This window comes from Hypanus sabinus, unplaced genomic scaffold (assembly GCF_030144855.1).
Source record: "Hypanus sabinus isolate sHypSab1 unplaced genomic scaffold, sHypSab1.hap1 scaffold_608, whole genome shotgun sequence".
NCBI classification, from domain to species: Eukaryota; Metazoa; Chordata; class Chondrichthyes; order Myliobatiformes; family Dasyatidae; genus Hypanus; species Hypanus sabinus.
Window position 1 is genome coordinate 220,305 of NW_026781464.1, and position 17,300 is coordinate 237,604.

A 17,300-nucleotide genomic window follows, 5' to 3' on the forward strand; every position below is an offset into this window, starting at 1 on the left:
CTCCATTGCTCTTTTTGGTACCTTGGGTGAGGCAAATATACATTTGATTCCGGCTAACCGTAGAACAGAATATTTTGCTTCGGTTTTGGCTAGACGTGTAATTCTTCTTAGGTGGAGAGATGTTGCACCACCCACACATGCTAACTGGCTTACTGATATTATATCCTGTTTAGACATTAATAAAGTTCACTACTCACATCTGAATTCGGATATAAAGTTTCAGAAGGTGAGGGGACATTTTGAATATTTTCATAACTCCTCTTTCAATTAAGTCTTCTTTTCAGTCCCTTATTTTTAGTTTGTTTCTCTCTCTTTGGCAGTAGGCATTATAATTTATTGTTCATATTATCATTTACAGTTTTGGAGTTTTGAATGCTTCAATTACTATTTTTTTTACATCTTGCAGTGGTTGGTCTGGAGATTTTTTTCTTGTGCAGGGGGTGTGAATACAAACGTTGCATGATTTTATTTTGTTTTTGAATCATTGATTTGATTATATTATTTTATGTTTATCTTGCACTGTATTAATATTCATTTTGTTGTAGTAATAGTATAAAGGTAAAAAAAAAATCAATTAAAAAAGTCATTTAGTGTATTTGCCTCCACCACAGACTCAGGCAGTCCATTCCATGCACCAACCACTCTCTGAGTGAAAGGCCGCCCTATAATATCCCCCTTGAACTTCCCTCCACTTACCTGAAAGCCATGTCCTCTTGTACTGAGCAGTTAAACCCTGGGGAAGAGGAGCTGGCTGTCCACTCTGTCTATTCCTCTTAATATTTTGCACAACTCTATCATCCTCTCATCCTCTCATCCTCCTTCTCTCCAAAGAGTAAAGCCCTAGCTCCCTTAATCTCTGATCATAATCCATACTCTCTAAACCAGGCAGCGTACTGGTAAATCTCCTCTGTACCCTTTCCAATGCTCCACATCCTTCCTATAGTTAAGCGACCAGAACTGGACACAGTACTCCAAGTGTGGCCTAACCAGAGTTTTATAGAGCTTCATCATTACCTCGCGACTCTTAAACTCCATCCCTCGACTGAAAGCTAACACTCCATAAGCATTCTTACCTACCCTAACTACCTGGGTGGCAACTTTCAGGATTATGTGGACATGTACCCCCTGAGCCCTCTGCTCCTCCACACTACCAAGTATCCTGCCTTTTACTTTGTACTCTGCCTTGGAGTTTGTCCTTCCAAAGTTTACCACCTCACACTTCTCCGGGTTGAATTCCATCTGCCACTTCTCAGCCCATTCCTGCATCCTATCAATGTCTCTCTGCAACCTTCGACAATCCTCTACATTATCCACAACACCACCAATCTTTGTGTCGTCTGAAAACTGCCTAACCCACAATTCTACGCACACATCCAGATCATTAATAAAAATCACGGTAAGTAGGGATCCTTGTTGGACACCACCAGTCACATTCAGCCAATCCCAATGTATCCCCTCCACTACGACCGTCTGCTTTCAGCAGACAAGCCAATTCTGAATCCCCCTGGATAAACATCCTGGGATCCCATGATTTCTGACTTTCTGAATAAGCCTGCCGTGAGGATCCTTGTCAAGTGCCTTATTAAAATCCATGCAGATCTCATCCACTGCACTACCATCATCTATATGCCTGTCACCTCCTCAAAGAGCTCTAACAATATCCTTGACCAGTAATGCGACACCTCCTCACCTTTCCCCCACTCTCTATCCCTTTTAAAGCACTGCAATTCAGGAATGTTTAGAATCCATTCCTGCCCTGGTGCCAGCCAAGTCTCTGCAATGACCAGTACGTCATAATTACATGTATGTATCCAAGCTCTCAGTTCATTACCTTTGCTTCTGATGCTGCTTGCATTCAGGTATCGCACTCTAGCCCTTCTACCTTACTACCTGTACACCCGTTATTCTGCTTCTCTTTCCTTAAAGCCTCTTTATATATAAATTCTGGCATTACTCCATTCTATACTTGCGGTTCTCACATGACCATTATCCTCCTCCACCTCACTATCTGCTCTAACACTCTGTTCCGCACCCTCTACAAATCTAGTTTAAATCTCCCGGAGCAGCACTGGCAAACCTTCCCGCAAGGATCCGAGTCCCCCTCCAGTTCAGGTGCAACCCTTCATGTCGGAATAAGTCCCAAGTTCCCTAGAACAAGGCCAGCTGTCCGGAAACAGGAAGCCCATCATCCTGCACCGGCACCAGCCAGGTATTTAACTGCATTATCCTTCTGTGTCTGTCCTCACTAGCACGTGGCACGGGAGCAATCCTGCGATTCCAACTCTGCCTGTCCTGTCCTTCAAATTTGCACCTAACTCTCCTTACAGGACCTCCTCCTTCTTCCTATCCACATCATTGTTCCGTACATGGACCACGACATCTGGCTACTCGCACTCCCTCTTGAGAATACTGAGAACTCGATGCGAGATATCGCGGACCCTGGCACCAGGAAGGCAACAGACCATCCGAGTTTCTCGATCTCTCCCGCAGAACCACTTATCTACCCCCTCAAACTATTGAATCTCCTAACACAACTTTTCTCCGCTTTTCCCTCCTGAGTTCAGGGTCCAGTCGGTGCCAGAGACTTGACCACTGCAACTTGTCCCTGGTAGTTTGACCCCACCAACAGTATCCCGAACGGTATACTTATTGTTGATGGGAACGGCCAAAGTGGTGCTCTGCTCTTTCTGTCTATTCCCCTTCCCTCTCCTGACAGTCACCCATCTACCAGCCTCCTGACTCTTAGGGGTAACTATCTCCCTGAATCTCCTGTCTATTTCTGCCTCTGTCTCACAAATGACCCGAAGTTAATCCAGCTCCAGTTCCAGTTTGCTAACTCAGTTTGTCAGGAGTCGCAGCTGGATGCACCTTTTATAGGTGTAGTCATCAGGGACAATTGTGCTCTCCTGAATTCTCACATACTGCCCTAACCGTGCCTCTATCACCAACACCGAAATTAATTAAATTAATTAAAGGATTTTAACCGGCCTTACCTCACTGGCAGCAAGTCTCTGCCCGCCCAAGCCTCTCGAGGCACAGCCTTTCTACTCTGTCTCCCCTGCTCCGTCCCCCGCTCCGTTAATCTGCTCGCTTTTTAAAATCTCCCGATGTCTCCGGGGGAGTGTGATTGTCCATCAACAGCTGCTCGACACACGACAGAGCAAAGTGTCAGACACAGAGGGAAGGTATCTCCACACGGTCCCATAACACATTCCCGTGTTCAACACAGTGTGAAGCTCCCTCGTTAGGTATCATAACGCACTCCTGGAATCAGACACAGACAGAAGATGTCTCTCCACGATCCCATCACACACTCTCGGATTCAAACACAGAGTGAATCCCGCTCTAACGACTTCCATCACTCACTCCCGGAGTCCTAAACATACTTAAGCTCTCTCTCCACGATCCCATCACACACTGCCGGATTCAGAGTGTAACGCTCTTTCCACGGTGCCATAACTTCAGGGGTCAGACATGGGGTGAATCTCTCTCGGCACTGTCTCATAACACAATCCCGCTGCCAGACACAGAATGAAGCTGGATTCATACAGTCCCATCAGACATTCCCGGAAGGAGACACAGAGTAAGGCTGTAATGTTACGTCTCACAATCCCGTGGTCAGACACAGAGTAAATCCACATCCACAACGTCCCGTCACACTCTCCTGGGTTCAGTGACAGAGTGAAACTTCCTGCAAGCTGTACCATCATACACTCACCGGGTCAAACAGAGTGAATCACCCTCCATACCAGAACCATACACTCCCGATGTCAAGCACAGAGTGATTCTTCCTCTCTCCATGCCTGCCCTATGATGAGGAGCAAGTGAAAGAGTGGAATGATGACTCACCTCTTCTGCTGGTCAAAAATTCACAGATTTGAGCCTTGGTTTCGTTGACAGATCTGTACTTCGTTTCCATCTCAGTGAAGTGGTGATGGAGATCGCTCTGCATTCGTTCAATAACGGACAGATTAGCGTTGAGCGCAGAAAGCTTGGATTGGAGGGTTGAGTTTAAATCATGGTAGTTTCGATCAGAGGTGACCTTAGACTGACGAATCTGCGATACTGACAGAGATGTTGAAGGATGTTTCGCGTTTGCAGTGACACGTGAGACAATATCGCGCTACCGAACGGGTCACAGAGAGTGTTGTGTCAGTGTGACGGTGAAGGGTGTCCCAGTAAAGGAGGAGAAAATGGCGGCGCGACCCAGCGCGCGCGGCCTCTCTGGAGATGGATATCTGTTCCTCGTTAAGTAGGGATACGTGCACAATCCTGATTTGATGGAGACAGACGTGAGAGCGTGTAGGAACATCTGGAGAAACTATTGAAATACCCGCTTCACTTCCGTTGCTACTGTGCGGTATTCAATCTCCGGAGAAGAAGGCCGCTGAGACCTACGTTTTGCTTGTTTCGGCGGCCGGGACGAGGTCGAAGGGGCTCCACAGAGGATTCCGCTTGGGGGGCGATATCAGAGGGACTTGTCGGAGGCTCGAAGTTTTCGGACGGACTCCGTGTCGGCTGTCGTCGGGTACTTTCGAGGCATTAGTTGGCAGTGCCTGGAAGTTTATGGCAGGGAGAGATACTCCCTTTTGCTGCCTGATATCGGGACTATCGGGACTGGAGACTTTTTTACTAAACCTTGCCCATGGTCTGTTTTTTTATCAAATTACGGTATTACTTTGCACTACTGTGACTATATGCTACAATTATTTGGTTTTGTCAGTTTGTCTCTGGTTTCTCGTTTTTTTTTTAATTTTGTGATATCACTCTGGAGGAGCATTGTATCATTTCTTAATGCATGCATTTCTCAATGACAATAAACGAGTGTCCTCATAATACAAAAAAATCTAAAGGATGCGCGTGTGGTTCATTGGGAGGCGCCACCTTGAGGGGCGTGTCGGTGTCACGCTGAAGGGTGTATCAATGTCCCGATGATGGTTTTGTGGTTACCATGGGGGTCTGCGTCAGTATCGTGCGGGGCATGTCAGAGTTGCTGAGAAGGACGTGTCGCTGTCACTGTGATAGGAGTTTCTCTGACCCGGAGAGAGGTGTACAGGGATACAATCAATTGTAACTCGATGTCAAGCCGAAGAAAATGTCAGGGTGAAGGGCCTTGTCGTTTCACCGTGTGTGGAGTATCTGTGTCATGGTGTGTTGTTCTCAAGTATGTCTGTGTCACGGTGATAGACATGTCATTGCCGCGGTGTGTGTGAGAGTATCACGCTGAACTCTGACGGTGTCACGGAGAGGAAGATGTCGATATCATTGTAAATTTAGGTGTCGGTATCACGTTCAGGGGTTTCCCTGTGTCAGGGTTACGTGTGGGTAATTGCCTCAGTGAGCGGTGCATCGGTGTTAAGTTGAGGACCGATACCGTCTCGGTAAGGGGTGTTACAGTGACGTGTGTGCATTTGTCACGGTGCGGTGCAGAGCGAATCACGTTGAGGAGCGTGAAGGTGTCCCGGTGTATTGTGCCCCAGTGTTACGGTGAAGAGCTTGTCGGTGTCAGTGTGAGGTGTGTTTTGCTGTGGCCCTGAGGAGTTTATCAGTGATACGGTCAGGAGAATGTCGATGTTTCAGTGAGGGGTGCGTTGCAGTCAGTGCGACTGTCATGTGTGTGTCCCGGAGATGATCGTGTCAGTGTCGCGGTTAGGAGTGTTCTTGTGTCTAATTGAAGTTCGTGACCGTGACAGTGCTGCTGATATTATAGTGAACAGAACGTGTCCTGATTGTGTTATGGTTAAGTCCGTGTTTTTATTACGGTGAGCGGTGTGTCCGTGTTTTGGTGATGGGTTTTAAACGGTGTTACAGTGAGGGGCGTGTGGGTGTCATTATTTAGCGTCTGACTCCACCGGGAGCCCATTCCACTCACCATGGATCGACAGTCCGACCACAATCACGATGAGGCAGAGTCGGCAGATCAGACGGTACGGTCTATTTCCGATCTTCACTTTCGACTTCCGTTCTTGCGCAGCTGTGGAGAGACCACACGACCATAAGACCATAAGATTAGGTGGCAGAAGTAGGCCATTCGGGCCATCGAGTCTGCTCCTCCATTCAAGCATGGGCTGATCTAATACTTCTCGTCATCCCCACTCCTCAGCCTTCTTCCTATACTCTTTGAAACGCTGTCTCCTCAAGGACCTGTCTATTTCTGCCTTAGATGCACCCAGTAGCTTGGCTTCCGCAGCAGCTGGTAGTAAAAAAAAAAATCCACAGATTTTCCACCCTCTGACTGAAGTAATTTCTCCGCATCTCAGTTCTAAAAGAAAGAGCTTCAATCCTGAAGTTGTGACTTCTTGTCCTGGAATTCCTCACTACGGGAAGGAGCATTTCCATATCTAGTGTGTTCAGGACTTTCATCATTCGGAATGTTTCTATCAGATCCTCCCTCATTCTCCTGAACTCCAGGGAATGCAGCCCAAGAGCTGCCGAACGTTTCTCATGCCGAAACCCTTTCGTTCCTGGAATCATTCTCGGGAATCTTCCCTCAACCCTCTCGAATGGAACAAAGGGGAAATCATGCCTGAATAATCGTCTGCAATTTGTTGAGGATGTAATTCTGAAAATGAACAAGGGAGATCCGGTGGATGTAGTGTACCTGGACTTTCAGAAAGCCTTTGATAAGGCCCCACTGAGGAGATTAGTGGGCAAAATTAGAGCACATGGTATTGGGTTAGGGTACTAACATGGATATAAAACTGGTTGGCAGACAGGAAACAAAGAGTAAGGATAAACGAATCCTTTTCAGAATGTCAGGCAGTAACTTGTGAGGTACCGCAAGGCTCGGTGCTGGGACCGCAGCTATTTACAATATAAATTAATGATTTAGATAAAGGTATTAAACGTACCTTAGCGAATTTGCAGGCACAAAGCTGGTGGCGGTGTGAAATATGAGGAGGATGATAGGAGATTGCAGAGTGACTTGGGCAGGTTGCGTGAGTGGCCAGATGCATGGCAGATTCAGTTTTATGTGGATAAATGTGAGGTTAACCACTTTGGTGGCAAGAACAGGAAGGGGGACTAATATCTGAATGATGTCAAGTTAAGAAAAGGGGATGTACAACGAGATCTAGGTGTTTTTGTACATAAATCACTGAAAGTAAACATGCAGGTACACCTGGCAGTGAAGGAAGCTAGTGGCATGTTGGCCTTCATATCAAGGAGAGTTGAGTATAGGAGCAAAGAGGTCCTTCTGCAGTAAGACAGGGCCCTGGTGAGACCACAGCTGGAGCATTGTGTTCAGTTTTGGTCTCCAAATTTGAGGAAGGATATTCTTGCTATTGAGGGAGTGCAGCGTAGGCACAAGGTTAATTCGCAGAATGGCTTGACTGTCATATGTTGAAAGATTGAATCGACAGGGCTTGCATACACTGGAATGTAGAAGGATGAGAGGGGATATGATTGAGACATATGAGATTATTAAGTGCTTGGACCCGTTAGAGGCAGGAAATATGTTCCTGATGTTCGTGGTGCCCAGACCCTGAGGCCACAGTTTAAGAATAAGAGGTACACCATTTAGAACGGAGTTCAGGAAAAACACTTTCCCCCAGAGAGCTGAGGATCTATGGAATGCTGTCCCTCAGAAGACAGTGGAGGCCAATTCTCTGGATGCTTTCAAGAAAGAGTTAGACAGAGTTCTTCAAGATAGCGGAGTCAAGGGATCTGGGGAGAAAGCAGGAACGGGGTACTGTTTGTGGATGATCAGCCATGATCAGATTGAGTGCCGCTCCTGGTTCCATTTTCCGAATGGCCTACTCCTGCATCTATTGTCTATTGACTATAATATCAGTATGAATATGGAGATTAAAACAGCAAAAACAAACCTCTAAGTGTGGTCTTATGAGTGCATTTTGGTGCCTCATAAACACATCCCTGCTCTTATATTCTGGCCATCTAGAACTGAATGTCAACATTTCATTCGCTTTCTTCACCACTGACCGAAACTGGAAATTAATCTTTAGGGTACCTTGCACAAGTACTCCCAAGTACGTTTGCATCTCTACATTTTGAATTTTCTCCGCATCTAAATAATAGTCTGTTGAATTATTTCATCCACCCAAGTGCATGACCATATACTTTCCAAAACTGTATTTCATTTACCACTGCTTTGGTCCATTCTTCTAAACTACTGAAGTCTCTCTGTTTCTTCAACACTAGCAGTTCATCCACATATCTGTGCAGCATCGGCTGCAGAAAAGGTGGACGCTATGGAGGGATTGTCTAGTGAGACTCTTTTGTGGAGGTTTGGAACTGGAAGTGGTCAATAAATTTACAGTTTTATTTTATAGGCCGCCAAGAGTAACAGGGATATTGAGGAGCAGATATGGCAACAGATCCAGGAAATGTATACTATCAAAATTGTTGCGATGGGAGATTTTACTTTCCCAAGTATCGATTGACACCTCTCTAGAACAAGGGGTTTATATGGGGTAGAGTTTATTAGCTGTGTTCAGGAAGATAGAGAAGCCTACACGAGAAGAGGCTGTATTTGATTTGGTATTGGTGAATCAACGTGGCCAAGTGTCAGAAATCTCAGTTGGAAAGCATTTTTGAGAGATTGATCATAATTCTATCACCTATCCAACGGTACTGTAGAGTGATAGGAACAGACAAATTAGAAAAACGTTTAACTGGAGTAAGGGGAATTACGAGGCTATCAGGCAGGAAATTGGAATCTTAAATAAGAAACAGATGATACCAGTAAAAAGTACGGATGAAATCTGGCAAATGTGTAGAGGATATTTGTGTGGAGTTTTACATAGGCACATTCCAATGAGACTGGGATGATATGGTAAGGTACAGGAACAGTGGTGTACCAAGGCTGTACTAAATCTAGTCAAGAAGAATAGAAACAGCTTGCAAAAGGGTCCGAGAGCTAGGTAATGTTAGAGATCTAGAAGATTGTAAGGCTAACAGGAAAGAACTTAAAAGGGAATTTCGGAGAGCCAGAAAGGGGCCAAGTGAAGTCTTGGCGTGCATGATTAAGGAGCACCCCTAGGGATTCTGCAGGTATGAAAAGAGTAAGAGGATAAGACGTGAAAGAATAGGACCTATCAAATGTGACAGTGGGTTAACTGTGTATGGAGCCGGATGAAATAGCGAAGGTACTTATTGAACATTTTGCTTCGGTATTCACTATGGAAAATAATCTTCTTGACAGTAGTTATGACGCAGCAGACTGAAAAGCTTCAGCACTTAGATATGAAGAAAACGGATGTGCTGGAGATTTTGAAAAGCATCAAGTTGGATAAGTCGCCGGGACCGGATGGCATGTACCTCCGATTACTGTGGGAGGCGATGGAGGAGATTGCTGAGCCTCTGGTGATGATCTTTGTATGATCAATGGAAACGGGAGAGGTTCCGGAGGATTGGAGGGTTGAGGAGGTTGTTCCTTTATTCAAGAAAGGAAGTAGAGATAGCCCAGGAAATTATACTCAAGTGAGTCGTACCCCAGTGGTTGGTAGGCTGATGGCGAGAATCCTGAGAGGCAGGATTTTTGAACATTTGGAGAGCTATAACATGATTAGGAGTAGTCAGCATGGCTTTGTCAAGAGCAGGTTGTGCGTTACGAGCCTGATTGAATTTTATGAGGATGTGACTAAACACATTGATGAAGGAAAAGCAGTAGATGTACTGTATATGGGTTTCAGCAAGGCATTTGATAAGGTACCCCATGCAAGGCTTGTTGAGAAAGTAAAGAGGCATGGGATCCAAGCGTCATTGCTTTGTGGACCGAGAACCGGCTTGCCCACAGAAGGCAAAGTGTGGTTGTAGGCGGGTCATTTTTTGCATGGAGGGTTGTCACCAGTGCAGTGACTCAGGAATCTGTTCTGGGACCCTTACTCATGGTGATTTTTATAAATGCCCTGGATGAGGAAGTGGAGAGATGGGCTAGTAGGTTTGCAGATTACACAAAGGTTGGAGGTTTTGTGGATAGTGTGGAGGGCTGTCAGTGATTACAGCGGGACATTGAGACAATGCACAACTGTGCTGAGAAGTGGCAGATGGAGTTCAACCCAGATAAGTTTGATGTGCTTCATTTTGGTAGGTCAAATAAGGTGGCAGCATATAGTATTAATTGTAAGAAACTTGGCAGTGTGGAAGATCAGAGCGATCTTGGGGTACGAGTCCCTAGGACGCTCAGAACATCTGCACAGGTTGACTCTGCGGTTACGATGGCCATCATCAATCGTGGAAGTGAATTTACGAGCCAAGATGTAATGTTGCAGCTCTATAGGAACTTGCTAAGACTCACCCGGCGTTCTGTGCTCAGCTCTCGTCGCCTTACTATAGGAAGGATGGGAAAACCGTAGAAACGGTGCAGAGGATAGTTACAAGGATTTTACCTGGATTGGGGAGCATGCCTTATGAGAATAGGTTGAGTGAACGTGGCCTTTTCTCCTTGGAGCGAAGGAGTATGAGTTAGAGCTGACAGACGTGTAAATGATGATGAGAGGCGTTGATCACTTGGATAGTAAGAGGCTTTCCCGCAGGGCTGCAATGGTTCCCAAAGATGACACAGTTTCAAGGTGATGTGGAGTAGGTATAGAGGAGATGTCAGTGGTAAGTTTTTTTTTTACTCAGAGAGTGGAGGGTGCGTTGAGTGGACTGCTGGCAACGGTGGTGGTGGCGAATAAGATAGGGTCGTTTAAGAGGCTTTTAGATTGATACATGGAGCATAGTAAAATAGTGGGCTATAGGTAAGGCTAGTAATTTCTAAGGTAGGGCCATGTTCGGCATAAGCTAGTGTGCCAAAGGGCCTGTACTGTGCAGTAGATTTTCTATGTTTCTATGTTTACCCAGATGGTATACCATCTATGGAACGAGCTGCCGGAGGAAGTGGTTTATTCGGGTACATTAGGAACGTGGAGACTTGGGGGCATGACTTGTGAGACTCTCCAGAATGACGTCAATACTGCGACCACTGACCTGTCGGTGCAGTGATTGTCTGCTCGCCAGGATGCGAGACGTTGCGGTGATCCTCAAACTCAGCAATGAGGGGTTCGGCTTTCGAAAAGTTCAGTTCTGCATAGGTGGAGATCAGACCGTCTGGGGAGGAAAGACGGAGAATATGAGTGTGAGTGTGTGTGTGTGTGTGTGTGTGTGTGTGTGTGTGTGTGTGTGTGTGTGAGTGTGAGAGAGAGAGAGAGAGAGAGAGAGAGAGAGAGAGAGAGAGAGAGAGAGAGAGAGAGAGAGAGAGAGAGAGAGAGAGAAGGGAGAGAGAGAGAGAGAGAGAGAGAGAGAGAGAGAGTGAAGCAAATGGATGGAAGACGATGAGTGAAGGAACATTGACAGGGGTGAAAGAGAGAATAAGTGGGCAGAGGTAGAAGTGAGGACAAGGTGGACGGGTGAAGAGACAAGGAGAGCGAGGGAGACAGAGTGAGAGAGGGGAAAACAGAAGGATAATAGAGACCGGAGAGTGCGCGAAGCAGAAAGAGGGGACTGGTGGGTAGAGAAAAGGAGAGTGTGTGGAGTGGGAGTGAGTGGAAAATGGTGGGGGGGGGGGGATCGAGAGGGGATGGAAACGGAAATCAATTGAGAGAGATAATAGGTAGCGAGAGGATGCGGGAAGAGGAAGAGCGGGAGAGGGGCTGTGTGATAGAGGGGCTGTAGAGCGTTTGAACAGAGAGAGAATGAAGGAGAGAGTCGGTAGAAAGTGTGAGATGAGGGAAAGAGTGGGGAGAGAAGGGGTTGAGAGATGGAGAGAGGCAAAGACGTAAGGTGAAAGTCGAGAGAGAAGGGGAATAGAGGAAGAAGTGTGAGAAAATGTGGAGAGAGAGGATGAACAAGAGGGACGGGCGAGAACGGGGGAAATTGGTAGAGGGTTAGTGAGGTAGTAGGAGAAAGAGGGCAGTGAGGAGATGGAGAGTGAGAGAGAGACTGGGGTAAGTAAGAGTAGAGTGAGATTTTAATTTTATATTGCGTCCCTCCCACTGTCCTATATCCTCATCAGTCCTCGCTCGGTTTTTCCTGCTCTCTGCCATCCCCACAGCGCTCCTTTCTTAATGTCTCCTGCTCAACACCCCTCCCGCAGTACAACTACCATAACGCCCTTGCTATGACATTCGCTCTTTACTGACTCCTCCCACAATACTCTCTCTTCATCCTATTCCATATGACTCCCTCTATACCTCCCCTCCCCAGCTCTGTCTCCACTCCCCTACCCCGAGTGCAGGCTCTGCGCCAATCCTCCAACAGAGCTCCCTCCTCATCGCTTATCCCACCTTTCAGCTGGGGACAGAACAGTGAACGCGATGGGTTCGTGGGTTCCCTCTGACTAATCGTTAGGGTCAATTGAGCGCCTTCCATGAGATCTCCCGACAGGAACGAACACATCACCTAACGGCGGTCAAACTGACAGAGATGAAACTGTCCGGAGCCGGGGAACAGAGATGGTCCTGAGATTAAGATCCACATACGATACATCAGGTTCAGCTGGGGACAGAACAGTGAGAGTCCGTGAGGCTCCCTCTACCCGTCCGGTCGCACACACCCGGGATCAAACTCAGAATGGAGCTCTCTCTACCCCCATTTTTATCTGACCCACTCACCGTTGGAAGGAGACTGTGCATCCGTTTCTGCAAACCTCACGTTTACGTAGGTCTTGCCCTCATCCATCTTGTACAGGACTCTCTGCGTCTCTGAGCTGAAAACGACCGTTGTCGGAGGAAACCCGTGATGAGAAGGCGGTCAAACCGACACCAGCAAACACCAGGTGGACAGCTGATAAAGAGAGGAACCGAGAGCAGGGGGAGGAATTGCGGAGAGGACAGAGAATGCGGAAATGGGAGTGCGTTGCTGAGAGACATTAGAGTGGGGGGAGCTGGGAGAATATTGACAGTGTGGAGAAAGAGAGGGAGGGGTGAGAGGGAAAGATTAGGGATCAACGGAGAAGAGGTGAGCGGGAGTGTACAGAAGGTCGAGGGGGTGAGAGAAGGGGTAGTGTGTGGAGAGAGATGGAAGCTAAGCGTGACAGAAATGGGGAAACAGGAGTAGGTAGCAGCGATGTACAGAATAGAGGGTGAGGACTTTCGGCGAAAAATTGGGAAAGCGGGAGAAAAGAGGCGGTGAACGGGAGAAAGAGAGGGAGGGGGGAGCCGGAAAGCGAAGTGGAGGAGAGAGAAGGGGAGAGTGAGCGCTTCAGAGAGTAAAAAGAGAACCGTGGGAAGGGATGGAGGAGAGGAATATAGACGGATTGAGAGCGGAAGATAAACAGGGGGAGGAAAAGATAAGGAATGGAAGGAAGAGAGAAAATATTGAGGGCAGGAGGGAATGTCGGAGGGATTTGTGTCACTCATACATAACTTGTATTTCCCGGGAGATATGCAGCCACCGTTGGTTCATGGATTGGACGTTGGTCTGTTCCTGCACATCGCCGGGGCTCCAGGCCTTCAGTCCGCGAGAAGCCACGACCCCAGGTCAAAGCCCGAACACGCACCGAAGTGAGTGAGGTCACACCGCACTCCGAGTGAAGTAAACTCGTTGCATCCACATGGTTTCCTCGCCTCCCGCATCCAGTGGCCCTTCTTCTCCCTATCTCTCTCTCACTCACTCTCTCTTTCTCTCGTTCTCTTTCTCCATACTTCCATCACTCTCCGCTTTCCCCACCATTTCTCTCTCTCTCCTACATTCCTCCCTTCCTTGCATTAGGAGAAACTTGAGGGATCGTCCACTCATTCGCGGCTCAGCTCCCAGTGGAACAACTTCGCTGCTTCTATCTTATCTATCTCTTTTTTGATCTGTTTCTCTAAGATCTCCTCCCTTTCTTTGGGTTCCAATGAGTACAGCGCCAGGCGACTCGATCTCTCCTCATTTTCTCCGCCCCCCATCTCTGAAATGAACCTAGTGAGCCTCTTTTGCACCTCCTCCAAGTCCAGTATATCCTTCCTCAAGTAAGGACACCAGAACTGCCCGCAGCATTCCAGGTGTGGTTCCACCAGGACCCTGTACAGTTCCATCATAACCTCCCTGCGCTTTAGTTCAGCCCCTCTCATAATGAAAGCCAAGATTTCATTTGCCTTCTTGACAGTCTGCTTCACCTGCAAACCAAACCAGACCGTGATTCATGTTGAGGAACTTGTAAGTCCCTCTGCATAGCAGCACGCTGCAATATTTTAACACTTAAGTAATAATCTGCTCTTCTGTATTTTTTTCCTGCCAAACAGGATGACATCCCATTTACTAACATTGTATTCCATCTGCCAGACTCTCGCCCACACAACCTATCTATATCTCAATGTGGACTCCAAGTATCTTCTGCACAATTTGATTTTCCAGTCAATTTAGTATCATCAGCAAACCTAGGTACGCGACACTCTATCCTATCTTCCAGAACGTTAATGAATATCGTGAACAGTTGTGTAACATCAGCCATCTTCGTGACACTATACTCGGACCTCTCTTTCAGATCGTAAATATATATCGTGAGCAGTTGTGGGACCAGAACCGACGCCTGCGGCACACCACTCACCACTGATTGCCAAACAGAGTCATGCCCATGAATCCCAGCACTCTGCTTTCTTCCAGTGAGCCACTCCTCCATTCCTACGAATCTCTCCCGCATCCATCATTCAGTGAGCCACTCCATCACCCATGCGAATCTCTCCCGCATCCATCATTCAGTGATGACTGCAACATCACACCTGCCAATCTGCAACTGCGCTGCGAGGTCATCTTCTTATTCCGTGTACCGTGTGCATTCAAATATAACATCTCCTGTGCTGCATCCATCCTCCCCGATTCTGTCCACCTTCTACTGTGCAACTCATCCCACTGACTACTGTTACGTATTCAGGCAATAATAAACATATGAGTTCGGCAAGGGTTTTTATAACAAACAACACTTTTACTATACACCGAAAACAAACCCCCCAAAAGTAAACAAACACTAACGTAACCGGAAATCAGCTGCTGTGCGGCAGCTTGAAAAGTTCTTAAAGCGATGTTGCAAAAACAGTTCTTTAAAGTACAAATGTTCGAAATGCTCACAGTCCATTTAAAAGGAGAGACTTTATAAGACAATTTAAATTCTCTTTCACGTCATTTTGCTTCGATCCCCGATGTCGAACTTTTCCCACGAAGAATTCACGAAACGAAAAGAAACGGCTTAAAGGCACTGACCTTTCCTTTATCACAATGTCCTCAATTTTCTGCTATCCCGCAGAGATTAACACGAGAACAGTCAACGAATTCCTTCCGAATAAGATTAAACAAGGTCGAACCCGTTTCACTGTCGAAAATCGATTCTCCTCGATCTTTAGCTCCCGAACTCTGATCTTCATTCTCCACTGATTCTCAACTAGCAGTATCGTAAAGACACTGCTGGCAATGACCTTTTAACCTTTAGGCATTAGATAAAAAAATCATCCTTCAACTAAACTGCGTCATCACATTAAATCACGCAGTGGCATAAAGTTAACTTGTCAAATCCAGCCACGAACTGCCCCCCCCCCACACCTCACAGGTTGGTGTCTTCCTTTTATAACCTGTAAAAACAACATGTCACATGATCTCTACTGGCGGGAAAATGACGTCACTCCACCATCACAAGACCATTACCTCAAGTCCAGTTTTGCTTCAACCCCAGTCACGTGACAAGGGTACCACTATCATGTGTCACGAGTACGTAATACTACAAATTTGCCATGTCCATAGCCTCTTCTCTCTACACATTTCCTCTGTTTGAAACCAGTAAACTCATCTTCAACACAATTATCCGCCTTCCCTCCGATCCTTCATTCATTGAAACACATGGGTGTTAGATGATCTATACTGGACCCAACACTGGACCCGCTTCACTTTGTATCTTTCCGGAATAGGTCCATGGTGGGTGAAATCTCACTTGCTCTTCTCAGGACCTTGGACCATCTGGACAAAAGCAATACCGACGACAGGCTGCGGTTTATCGACAACAGCTCAGCGTTCAGTTCTAATCAACAAGCTCCAAACCCAGAGGGAGGTATCTTCCTCTGCAACGGAATGTTTAACGTTCTCTTCGGGAAACCACAGTCAGTGTAGATCGGTCACAGCATTTCAGATCTACAGGTGGTTTTGAAGACAAATTCGGAAACTGGACAAAGCAGTTGCGGATAGAATACAGTGAGGGGAAGCGTATGGTCATGTACAAGAAATAAAAGCATTGACGATTCTCTCAATTGGGAGAAATATTAATTAGCTGCGACGCAAACGGATTTGGGAACCTCGTGCGCTATTCCCTGATGGTTCATTTACAGGTGGAGTGGTGATGATGGAGGGAAATAGAAGGTTAGGATTCAGTTCCAGACGATGAAAATATAAGTTCGCATGAACGAGAGCAGATATTTATAAGGTGTTTGGATGTAGGTACAGAATCGATGACGGGTAAGTCGTTTTATGCAGTAATGGTGAGAGCGTGGAGTGGGCTACAAGCCACGGGGGTGGAGGGGTGGAGGCAGAATCGATTAGGGACTTTTACGAGACTCCTGGATAGGTACATAAACCTTGGAAAAATAGGCTATGGGTAACAATGGGTAATATCTAAGGTATGTACATGTTCGGCACAACTTAGTGGGGCAAAGACCATTATTGTGCATTTGGTTCTCTATGTTTTATTTTTCTTTCCTTCTTTTTGAATCATTTTATTAAATTTCAAATAGGCAAACATTAAAATCATAAGAATGATATCAAGAGAACGGGATTGCATTAATAACGGTCAACATGTACAACAACTGTTTCAAAGTAACAATGTAGTTTAGACTCCCAATCTCCTAGTAACTAATCATGAAATAGATATTTTATAAAGAAAGAAAAAAAGAACCCGAAACTATATTAAAAAATTCTAAAAGAAAACAAAGTAAGAATGTTTGGGCTGCCTTATTTCATCGCCTAAAATTATGATTTTTCGTTAACTCCGCTCCACGAGACCTGAGAAAGAAATTACTAAAAAAGGATTCAGAAAGTGTCAACGTATATCAAAAGAAAATATTCAATAAGTGGCATCTAAGTCTCTTCAAATTTAACGGAAGTAACACTCCTATTTTTTTTCCAAGATTTAACTGGCTATCGTTTGGGAAAGCCATTGAAATGTGGTAGGAGTATTGGAATCTTTCCATTTAAGTAAAATGGATCTACTGCCTAATAATGTAACAAATGCAATTGAACGACAAGAGCTGATGAGGATAAATGACTGGAGTCTATTACTGGTAGTACAAGATTTTGCTGTAGTAGGATGAGATTGTAAAGCAACACTCAGAACTGCTGAAATGATATCAACAATATATTTCCAACATTTTACAATGGGAGAGCAAGACCAGAACATA

The 17,300-nt window shown here is 46.1% G+C and overlaps 1 protein-coding gene across 1 annotated transcript in view; it reads right to left on the bottom strand.

The window, feature by feature from the left end:
- LOC132389591 (uncharacterized) overlaps nt 1–12,621 on the bottom strand; it is a 29,057-nt gene extending 16,436 nt beyond the window's left edge. The window contains exons 1-4 of the mRNA XM_059962076.1: nt 12,555–12,621; nt 10,933–11,052; nt 5,873–5,974; nt 3,909–4,065 (exon numbers count right to left, since the gene is read on the bottom strand). Of these exons, the coding sequence (XP_059818059.1) occupies nt 3,909–4,065; nt 5,873–5,974; nt 10,933–11,052; nt 12,555–12,621 (446 nt within the window). The remainder of the gene's footprint in view (nt 1–3,908; nt 4,066–5,872; nt 5,975–10,932; nt 11,053–12,554) is intronic.
- Between the last annotated feature and the right edge of the window lie 4,679 nt (nt 12,622–17,300).